This window comes from Myodes glareolus, chromosome 5, assembly GCF_982192425.1.
Source record: "Myodes glareolus chromosome 5, mMyoGla1.1, whole genome shotgun sequence".
In the NCBI taxonomy this organism is placed as follows: Eukaryota; Metazoa; Chordata; class Mammalia; order Rodentia; family Cricetidae; genus Myodes; species Myodes glareolus.
The window spans coordinates 54,631,232-54,643,052 of record NC_142030.1 but is presented as its reverse complement, the minus strand read 5'-3'; the positions used below and the strand labels follow the sequence as shown (position 1 = coordinate 54,643,052).

The following is an 11,821-nucleotide window of genomic DNA, read 5'->3' as shown; positions in this document are numbered from 1 at the left end:
ACATGTATGTACCTGGTGCATACAGAGGCCATAAGAGGGTGTTAGAACTCCAGGGACTGGAATTACAGGTATTTGTGAGCTGCCATGTGGCTGCTAGGAATCAAACTCTGGTCCTCTGGAAAAGTAACAAGTGCTCTTAACACTCAGGCATCTCTCTAGCCCACATATAATGTACCTTAATCATGTCCCCCCCATACTCTACCCCACAACTCCTCCCAGAGCCATCTCTCTCCCCCATGTTATATTCATTTTATGTATTTACTTTAGAAGGAACTATTTTGCAGCAGATTTCCTTGTCCTTTGTCTCTTACAATATTTTGACCTTTTTTCCACAATGTTCCCTGAGTCTAAAGTGCAGGGGTCGTGTTGTAAATGCATTAATTGGGGGCAGGCACCCCCAAGATTTCTTATCTCTGCTTTTGATCAGTGATGGCTTATGAGCAAAAAAAAATTATGATTAGTTTGACAGATGAACGTGTAACCACACACAGAATTGTTTTGGGAAACACAAGTTTATTTTTAGTACTATACTGATTACTTTTCTCACACCATGACAAAATATCTGACAAAAGCAATGTGTGAAGGGTCATTCTGGCTTGCAGTTTTAAGGTAGCACCCTTCCTAATGGGGAAGTCACAGTGATCAAAGCTGCTTTCACCATGGTGATCGGCAGGTCATTTTGTGTTGAGTCAGTAGTTGGGGAAGAGATAAATGCTGGTATTCAACTGAATCTCTTTTTCACTTTTTATTTAGTCCATAATTCTAGCCCATGAGACAATGTCATCTATATTCAGGGTAGATCTTTCCTCCTCAGTTAGACATTTCTGGAACACTTTCACAGATGAACCCAGAAATGTGTCTCTTAGTTGATTTTAAATCCAGTCAAATTGAAAATGAAGATTATTATATGTCCATCCCTTATCAACTTGACACCCAAATACAACTTTTTTGGGTTTCTCAAGACAGGGTTTCTCTGTGTAACAGCCCTAGTTGTCCTGGAACTCTCTTTGGAGACCAGGCTGGCCTCAAACTCGCAGAGGTCTTTGGTGTAGGAGGGTCTTCTTTCTATGTGTTGCTTTCACTGGTTAAATAAAGAGACTGCCTTGGCCTTTTGATAGGGCAGCAGCTTAGATAGGTAGAGTAGACAGAATAGAATGCTTGGAGAAAGAAGGCAGAGAGAGAGAGCTGCCTGCCATGAAGCTGCCAGGTCAAACATGTTGAATCTTTCCCGGTAAGCCATGGCCTCATGGTGCCATACAGAGTATTAGAAATGGGTTAAATCAAGATGTGAGAGTTAGCCAATAAGAGGCTAGAACTAATGGGCCAGGAAGTGTTTAAATGAATACAATTTGTGTGTTGTTATTTCAGGGTATAAGTTAGCCAGGCGGCCCGGAGCCAGGCAGCAGGAAGCGGCCCACCGCTCCTTTACAACAGGTCTGCCTGCCTCTGTTTCTCAAGGGCTGGGATTAAAGGCATGTGCCATCACACCTGGCTTCACACCACTCTTAAATCACAGCACTCTGTATCTTGCTCATGGGCATCTCTTAATGCAAAATGAAGGTATTTCATCTGGAACAATTCTCCAAGATCTTAACAGTTCTAACACTGTTCAAAAGTCAAACATTCAAAGTCTCTTTTGAGTCTCAAGGCAATCTCTTAACTGTAGCCTCTGTAAAATCAAAACCTAAGCTACATAATTCCAATATACAATTGTAGTAAATAAACATTCCTATTCCAAAAGGAAGGGATGAAGGTATAGCAAGGAAAGGTCAGAGCTATGTCAGGCTTGAACAGAACAGGCAAAAACCAACACTTCAGCCACCTGCCTGGCTTCTGGGGCTCGTGACATAATTGCCTGAGTTCCAAGAGCCTTGGATAGACACCCATACTCCTCATTCTCTACTACCTATAGGACATGTAACCTCCCTCTTAAATGTGCTCCACTATGTCCCTTTAGTTTTTATTGGAGAATGTCCCATGGTTCTGATATATGCAGCATCCTATGATCTCCACTACAGCTTAGACTTCACCATCATAGCTTCATGCAGCTACTTCTCAAAATATCCTGTATGGAATTTGCCCCTGCCTCATTGCCTGACTTCAGAAGCTTTCAAGGCCCCTAGTGAGAACCTTCATGACCCTGTAATTCTTAAGTTTTGCATGCATGAAAAACCAGCACCATGGGTATGGTGTTGTCCATCTGAGATGTATTCTGACCCCTTCTGCCACAGCTGTAGTGGCTGCTGCATGCCGTGGAATCTAAACTGAGAAAATTCCCTTGGTAACTGTTTTTAGGCAGGGAAGCCCTTCAGAGGCATTATCGGTTTCAGTCTCTCTCATTTCAAAGGAATTTGTAATTTTATGAGCTTGGGCTTTTGATGACCAGAGTCTCATCCTCAAGGTTCCTTTCCTATTATGCCAATACAAAGTGTGAGGTTCCTCATTAATTCTGCTAAACTGCTTTACAGTGACAGATGCTTTCTCCATACTGGCCTCATCTTCAAGTTAAACTTACACTGCATTCCTCACTGAAATGTACTCCTTTCTCACAACATTCTGTTCTACTGGCCATCTCACTTCTATCTATCTATCTATCTATCTATCTATCTATCTATCTATCTATCTATCTATCTATCATTGTGAACCTAGATAAGAGTGGCAAGCAGGAACCATGGCACAGCCTGAGGATGCTACAGTGTCTTTAAATTTTTAATGCCAAACAAATGAGTCCATTACTTTCGAACTATGCCTCACTCAAGTTTTTGGGAAACAGGGAGAATGTAGGCAAAGAATTTGCCAGAACACAAAATGAATGGTTTCTAGTCCAATTCCCAATAAAGTCCTTTTTTTCTCTTTCTAAACTTTGTGACTACATTTCTTTTAGAATTTTTGTTATCCAACTGCCCCCAGAATGGCCTGCCACATTCTGATAACAAGCATGCTAGCCTGCAGCTCCAAATTCTTCTACATTATCCAAACAAATTGGTTCCAAGGGCTTGAAAACAACATAAGTTTATCACAACAGCCCTCTTCCTTGATTCCATTTTTCTGTATTACTTTTCTTATTGCTGTGATCAAGTACCTGATAAAAAAGAATGATTTCAAGAAGCAATTTGGGATTATGTTTTAAGAAATGAAACAGTGCGGGAAAATATCTATATTCATTGGCATGCATATAGGTAACAAGCTAAGGTTTAAGGATATGTGTGTGTGTGTATACATATATAATGAACATGGAAAACACTACTTCAAATGAGTTTACCCATCCTATATATTTTATAACTGAAAACGAGAAAGAGGTAGAAAAAATAAATACAATCAATGTAATTGTGCTGGGAAAGAACAGGCAAGACGGAATTTTAGATGTGAGCAGATTTGAAAATTCAGGTCAGGATATTCCCCAAAAAAAAGAAAAATGCTTCAGATACATAAATTCAAGGTAGAAAAGAAATGGTACAATGACAGTTACACCAAAAGTATTGTTATTACTAATGTTAAAGCTATTAAAGAATGATAATGATATTTTGGCACTCAAAAAATATTTCACATTGCCCTGAGTTTCTGAAGTACATTTAAAACATAATAATTTTATTACGAAATGGTAGATACACTATTAATTTTTATTTAGTCAGTAAGCTAAAGTTAAATCAACTGCAGAATGACTAAAATGATCTGAAACATTAAACTCTTACCCTTGTAATTCCTTTTCTAATTCTTCCGTTTTCTCCTTCTCTTGGTCCAAAGCACATGCCAGAGATTGCGTCGACTGGATAAGTTTATTTTGTTGTTTCTTTTTGTTTCCAATCTTTGACAAAATATTTATAAGTAGATTTTTTAAATACCTAAGAACTCATTCTTGTTTCTTAAAATAGTACTTCTCATGAGTTTATGAGCAATATACATTAGAAACAATTTATAAAATGCCATCTAGTACAGATTTCAAACAGTGATGTCTGTTAAAACAGAATACATTGATTTACACCTTTGTCATGGAAGTTAAACTAATAGACATATTTGCTAAAACAGAGGTTTTGAGTATGTGGAAGCTGACAGGCAAAAAGGCAGGACAAGGAAGTAGAATTCTTTACACATGAACACCAGTAAACCCGTAAGAAGCATTCACAGATACCTGACCTGACAGTCATAAACTCCTGTGCTAGTCCTAAATTTTCTCTTACCATCCTTGCTAGGCATTAGATGGGGCAACAACTGATGCAGAGCTTCAAGCTACTAAAGAGACTGTAGGTTTCTAGTTTTGGGGGTTGGTTTTAGACAGGCTCAGTATAATCAAGGGTGTGTCATTCGGTGGTTTGAATGGTATTAGCCCTTATAAGCTCATAAAGGTACGCTTAGTCCCCAGCTGGTGAGCTATCTGGGACAGATTAGGAGGTGTGGCCTTAATGGCAGTGTGTCACTAGAGGTGGCCTTTGAGATTCTAGGTGCTCAAGCCTGGCCAGTGTGTCACTGTCTCTTCCTGCTGCTGCCTGGGGATCAAGACGTACAACTCTCAGCTACTTCTCCAATACCATGTCTGCCAGGGTGCCACCATGCTCTCTGCCATGATGATAGTGGACTAACCCTCAGAAATTGTAAACAAGTCCCGAGTTAAATGCTTTCTTTAATAAGAAAAATGAATAAATGCCAATAAAATTCTATAAAGAGTGTTTAGATGGTTGAGTGATTAAGATGTTGTCTGGGGCAGGAGAGATACTTGGGAGGTTAAGAACACTGAGTACTCTTTCAGAAGACCCAGGCTTGATTTCCAGCACCCACATGGTGACTCACAAGCTTCTGTTAACTATGCATGTGATGTTCCAACATATATATATGTGTGTGTGTGTGTGTGTGTGTGTGTGTGTGTATGTATGTATATGTATATGTATGCTAAACACACATACACACAAAATAAATAAAATTTTTGAAAGATGCTGTAGAATGTTCATTAATGGTTCTAGATATTCTAAGGTGCTTAAAATCATACCTTATGAGGATAACTTTAGAATGTACTTATTTTATTTCTATTACATTTTTCATTATCACTTGACTTTGGGATGAATAAAATTCTCATTCTTGTATGCACTAGCCCAGGAGTTCCTAGTTTTTCTATTTTTCTCTAAGTCTGCTCTGTCTTATCTGTTGTGGTGGTTTGAATGAGAATGACCTCTGTAGGCTAATATATTTGAATGTTTGGTCCCCTGTTGGTGGGACTGTTTAGGAAGAATTAGGAGGTGCGGCCTTATTGAAGGAGCGGTGTCACTGGTGGTGGGCTTTGAGGTTTCAAGCCCAGTCTTTCTGTTCTCTGCCTGTCGCTTTTGGTTAAATGCCTCAGCACCATGCCTTCCTGCCTGTTACCTTCATCCCTGCCTGAATAGTTACTGAGTAACCCTCTGAAACTCTAAGCAACCCCCTCAAATTTTATCTTTTTATAATTGCCCTTAGTCATGGTACATTTTCAAACAATTGCAAAGTAACTTAGACACTTGTTCTGTGCCTGTTTCCTTATGATTGAAACATTCCTTCAAAGAGGGAGTAAGAAATTGATAAGATTCAGGAAGTTAGCAAAACCAACAAGACTCATAAAGCTCCAATATTTATGAAAGTCACAAGGCCTCTCCACAGTGTTATCAAGGTGTAGACAATTGTTGGGGAGAGGAGATTCTGCAGCGGATCTGATTCTAATTTATGCAGTGAGCTCCAGGAATGAAGTTTATAAGTTATTCCTGTGCCGGCGTTGACTTCTCAATGATGCCTCTAACTTTGAGTCACCAAAATTCCTGTAAGTAACTTCAATAAGTTCATTGTTTTACCAAGCTACACTTAAAATCATTTGTCTGCTATTGAGGACTTATCAGAAGTCACGCAATAGCTGAATTAACCTCATCATATTCTAGTTTTTATCAACCTGTTCAAATCAGGCTCTCATCTACAAATCTATTTTTAATCACGCACCACCACTTTTACACTAAAATCTGATTTCCAATCCTATAACTCCAATAAAAAAAAAATGAAGGTCATCAAGACCTTTTAAAGGTCTTTGTCCTGGGGCTGAAGAGATGGCTCAGTGGTTAAGCACCCTTGATGCTCTTGCTGAAAACCTAGGTTAATTTCCAACCACCTCCATCAGGTCAGTCACCACCTCCTATAACTTAGCATCAGGGGACACAGTGCTCTCCTCTAACCTCTGGCAACACAGCAAATATGTGGTACACACAAACACACACACACACGCATACACACACACTTAAATGTTATTAATCTTTATTTCCGGGTAAGATGATGGATTTGAGGTTGATTTTGTAAAAGCTAGCAGAGGAAAGATACAAAATAAGAAAAGAGGAGAGTTTATTTCAAAGAGAGAAATAAAAACCTAGCATTAGAATCCCTTGGAGAAATAAGGACCGTGGAAATGAGCAGAAGGGAAAGCTCAGCACTGCAGGGAAGATATCCCAATATAGCCTTGGCTTCACTCTCCTCTGTGAAGCTTACACCAGGGTAAGTCAGAGAAACCTGGCCATTCCTGCCTTCAAGACAAGCCCACAGCCTTCACAAGCTTCAAATCCAGCCAGTGATTCCTCCATGGGTGGACCAGCGATGAACAGAAATGCTATTTTATCACACTATGTGAACTGGAGGACAGATGTCAGGTGCTATCTTGAAAGTGAAATTGATATTTAAAAACTGACCTACCCTAGGGGCTTTAGATCAACAAACATCAACAGGTAAGACAGTCTTAGTAAGAGAGCTGACTCAAGCAAATTGTCCTCTGACCTTTACACACACTCTGTGGTACATGCACACACACACGCACACACACACACACACACAAACACACATGCATAAATAAATGTAAACAAAAAATGTAAACAATAAATGAATGAGCATAACATGTTCAACAACTCTGGAATATAATCAAGAGGCCAAAGCTATGAATTCACAGACAGAAGCAGATCTAAGATAAACATGCAGAAGGCATAGTGAATCTATTAAGTGAAACTATGGGAAACTCCCCCAATCTAGAGATATAGAGATTAAAATACTAGAAGAATATAGAAATCCAAGTGGATATAATATGACAAGAAACTTCCCACAACAAAGTTATAGCTAAGATGCAAAAACGCAAACAGAGAAACAATATTCAACTAAGTTAATTATTTATTTATTTATTTATTGGGGTTGGGGTGGTGAGACAGGGTTTCTCTGTTGCTTTGGGGCCTGTACTGTAACTAGTTCTTGTAGAACAGGCTGACCTCGAACATACAGAGATCTGCCAACCTCTGCCTCCCAAATGCTGGGATTAAAGGCATGCACCACCACTGCCTGGCAAATTGATAATTATCAAATGTACAAGAAGAAATGTCAACTTCCCTAGAAAGGCAGACATAGCAGAATAACATCAGACCTCTCCCTGGGGACTTTCAAATCATGAAAAGCATGGGATGGTGCATTTTGAGACTGGAAGTTATCTTTTTAAATTAGTGAAAAATAAGGACATTTCAACAGCAGCACAAGCTAAGGCAATTCATGACCACCAAGCCAGCACTGCAGAATGTATGGAGTGGTACTATTAGGAGGTGTGACCTTGTTAGAGGAAGTGCATCACTGTGAGGCGGGCTTTGACTTCTCATATGCTCAAACTATGTCCAGTGTGGCACACAGTTCACGTCCTGTTGCCTGCAGATCAAGATGTTGAACTCTCAGCACCATGTCTGCCTGCATGCCGCCCTGCTTCCTATCATGATGACAATGGACTAAACCTCTGAAACTATAAGTCAGCCCTAATTAAATGTTCTCCTTTATAAGGGTTGGCTTGGTGATAACGTCTCTTCACAGTAATAGAAACACTAAGATATTATCTGTACCCTTTATGTGGTGCTGGGCATTGGACCCAAGGCCTTAGCATGGGAGGTACATGCTCTACCACTGTGATATATCCCCAGCTGTGGTTTTTAATTTAGACTTTTATTTGAGCATCAATCAGTTGTTTCGTTTTTTACTTTTAAATAGTCTATTTTACCAAAACAGACATGATGTTAGGAAAGTCTTACCTTTATATGACATTCAACCATACTGTGTGGAAACCAGTGTCAGAGATCCCATATTCCCAGTCTAGACACTTCACCTTCAAACTATATCAAACATCTTAATACATGTGATATCTTGTGTAAAGTAACTATGATCTGAAAACACTCTGGAAGAGTTAGGCATAATTATCAAGTTCTCAGGAAGAAAGATGCCTCTTAAACATCTGATTCCCAGAGTAGACTGGAATGGAACATGGCTAATAATTAATTTAACGGCATATTTCTAATTCATTGCTTTGGGAAGCTATAGAAAATCTCTCACTACATTTGAATAACTTGAATAGGCTCAGGGTACTACAATAAATTTTTCAATTTTAGATATTCTAATATATTTCTGTATAGTAATTATGTAAAAGATGTTTATTAGAAGTCTTATTGACAGAATGCTCCTTATTGATATATTGTCACATATAATGCAGGAAAAGCATGGTAATAGGTAGACTGATTAATTAATAAGAAAAGTAAAAACCTTTCTCAATGCCTCTTCAGTCATGAGGAACACACAGTGTATGTGTATAACTGTTCCACTTTGCCCTGAGAAGTATATATGTATAACGCACTACAAGACTAGACAAGTCAATAGAAACAAATGTATCATTTCTCCAGCTTATTATTTACAGTGCAATTTTATGATCTCAATTTTTGTTTAAAAGATTTATTTTGTCTTTAAGCATGACTATATGTATGTCTTTCTTTGGTAATGTGCTCATGTAAGGGCAGGTGCCCCCTGAATCCAGAGGAGAGCAACAGAACGCGGGTACTGAGAACTAAATTTAAATCCTCCACAAGTGTCTGAATTATCTTTCCAGCCCATTGTTATAAGAATTTTTATAAATGAATATATGAGAATTCTATTCTGATTAATAAGCATAAATATTATTTTTATTATATACCATTAAATGGCATCCTGAACTATCTCTCTCTTTTCTGATATTGCAGTGTCATGCATTGTAAGGATAAAGAGCATAAATGAATGAAAAGATTAGATTCTGCACCTTCAGTGTGAGTGGTACCACGTTTCTCTGTAAGGCCCAATTGCACCAAGCAGCCATTTCTGCAAATATTTTGCATTTCCTTTCTTTTATTTCTAGAGAAAATTAACTTTATTGGGGAAAGTGCTTGCTTAATGAACAAGTACTGGTTCTTAATGAAATACAAATTAGAAGCTATTTGTTTTTAAAACATTCCTGAAAGGCTAGACTACAAGGAAGATTCTTAACACTATGTCAAATGACTACTTAATATTCTAAGAAAAATAAAATACTAACAGAGTTGTATTTTGTAAAATAGTAACAGAGCCTCAAGCAAAGAACAGCATACCCATGTTCCTGTAGAGTAGTGATACAACAGGCAAAAGGTAGAAACAGCTCCGATGTCCCTTGGTAGAAGGATGGATAGATAAACACAGAGAGATGTGTGCAAACTGTTGGGTTTCAGCTGTCAGAATCTTCTCTAGTCAGACTGTACTGTACAAATAATTAATTTATGAATTCAATCAAGTTTTTCTGTTAAGTAAAGATGGCTTGCATCATTACACGTATTATCACCACAAACACATAAATAAATGTTATCAAGTAGCACCAGGGTAAGGTAATTTTTTCTTCATGGTGGCAGAAATGAAAAGTACACTAACTTACCAAATCTTCTCTTAATAGTTGATTCTCAATCTCTTCAATTTCTTCTGCTTGGTTCTTTACTGAGTCTTCTAACTTGAAACATTCAACTTCTAGCCTAAAGACATTTTACATAAAATTTTAAAAAACTGAAAAGCAGAAAGATGATAGCATCCAGGTTCTTGCCCATGCAAATTATGCACCATAACACTGACTTCTATCCCAGCCTTAAATTAGGCATCGCATTTAAGCTAAAGTGAAAAGTCTCTCTGGCTTAACACGTCTGTCTTTTTTACCACAGCTGGTAATCCAGACATAATCTCCTTACTATACTGCTGATCAGATTTATAAACGCTTGAGGTATTGTGCTTGTGGTTTTAAGTCATACTTCCACAGCTGATGTTCCACTCTTGAAGAATTCAGGATGCCTTCTCGCTGTCGCTCTTCCTGCAACTGTGCTTCCTGAAACAAAAAAGAAAAAGAAAACAAAGAAGCCTATAATCGTCATTCAGAACCATCTGCTCACCACCTATTTTCATCTAAAATTCTAGCCAAAGCAGCTGCAACCAGTCCTCATTCATCTCTTGTTAGTGGGAGTGTCCATGCTGTACAGACTGAGAACAGAATTGTTGGAACGAAAACCTTGTGTCTGTGAAACCTACAATGATACAACCCACTTTCCTAATGAAAAGTTAATGACCTCTGCTCTACAATAGAACCACAGGACCCTTGTTTTTTAAATTATGTTTTGTCAGATATTCAAATGGAGAAAAATAATAAAATGGAAGGAAACCCAGAAATTTCCTCTGTGAGGAATTTGTTTATATTTCAAAACTACCTCAAAAATAATCATTTGAAAAATTCATGAAGAGAGTAATCAAAGTAAACCAATGATGATAAAAATTGACATGATATTCTGTGTGGTGATTTGAAAGAACATGGCCCCCAAAGGGAGCGGTACTATTAGGAGATGTGGCCTTGTTGGAATAGGTGTGGTCCTGTTGGAGGAACTGGGTCACTTTGGAGGCAGGCTTTGAGGTCTCATCTGTGTTCAAGTGTCTTAGTTCAAATCCTGCTGCCTGCATAAGATGTAGCACACTCAGCTCCCTCTCCAAGACCATGACTTCCTGCAAGCCGCCATATCCCACCACGATGATAATGGACAAGACCTCTAAAAATATAAGCCACCCTAACTGAATGTTTTTCCTTTATAAGAGTTGCTGTGGTCATGGCGCTTCTTCACAGCAATAGAACCCCTAACTAAAACAGAAGTTGGTACAAGGGACTAGAGTGTTTCTCTGAAAGATCTGACCATGCTTTTGTTTAGAGGAATTTCAGAGAAGTTTGGACTTTAGGATTTTGTGTTAGGGATGCTTTAAGTGGTGCTTAATGGATAATATCAGTAGGAGCATAGTGTAAGCAGAGTTTTTCTGTGTCCCAGCAGCCGCTCCTGAATAACCACTCAGAGATTTAATATTAATTATAAATGCTCAGCCTGTAGCTGAGGCTTATTATAAATTAGCTCTTACAACTTAAATTAACCCATTTATATTAGTCTACATTATGCCAAGTGGCATTACCCCTCTTTCATCTTGCAACTCTGTTCTCCTCTCTGTATCTCACTAGTGAAGTCTCTGACTTTGCCCTTCTTCTTCCCAGCATTCTCTCTGCCCTGAAAATCCTGCCTAGCTATTAGCAAATTAGCTTTTTATTAACAATGAGAGCAACATCTTCAGTGTACAGAAGGATTCTTCCACACAGCATGGAGCGGTTTGAACTGTGGGAGGCTGTCTAAAGAGGTTTCACAGGGGAAGAATTTTAGTATATCGCCTAGAAAATATTTTTGTGATATTTTGGTGAAGAATGTGGCTGCTTTTGCTTTTGACTGAAAAGTTTGCCAGAGGTTAAAGTGGTGAGTTTTGAATTAATTCCCTTGGCAAAAGAAATCTCAAACAGCCAAGTATAGACTCTGTTGTATGGTTACTAGTGTTAACTCTTATGAAGATATATAATGAAAAGGAGTGAGTTGAGCAAGAAAAAAATATTTTAAGAGAAAAGAACATCGTAAAAAGAAATAGAGGTAAATCTTGTGTCCAAGGAAATAAACAGATTAAGAAATGAAATAAA

At 38.3% G+C, this 11,821-nt stretch overlaps 1 protein-coding gene across 5 annotated transcripts in view; it reads right to left on the bottom strand.

Moving 5' to 3' along the window:
- Nucleotides 1-11,821, bottom strand: part of LOC125391845 (ankyrin repeat domain-containing protein 26-like) — an 86,780-nt gene that overhangs the window by 21,221 nt on the left and 53,738 nt on the right. For all 5 annotated transcript variants that reach the window (XM_087906314.1, XM_087906312.1, XM_087906313.1 and 2 more), the window contains 3 exons: nt 10,083-10,156; nt 9,719-9,812; nt 3,693-3,805 (listed from right to left, as the gene is read on the bottom strand). In XM_087906314.1, coding sequence (XP_087762440.1) covers nt 3,693-3,805; nt 9,719-9,812; nt 10,083-10,156 — 281 coding nt within the window. The remainder of the gene's footprint in view (nt 1-3,692; nt 3,806-9,718; nt 9,813-10,082; nt 10,157-11,821) is intronic.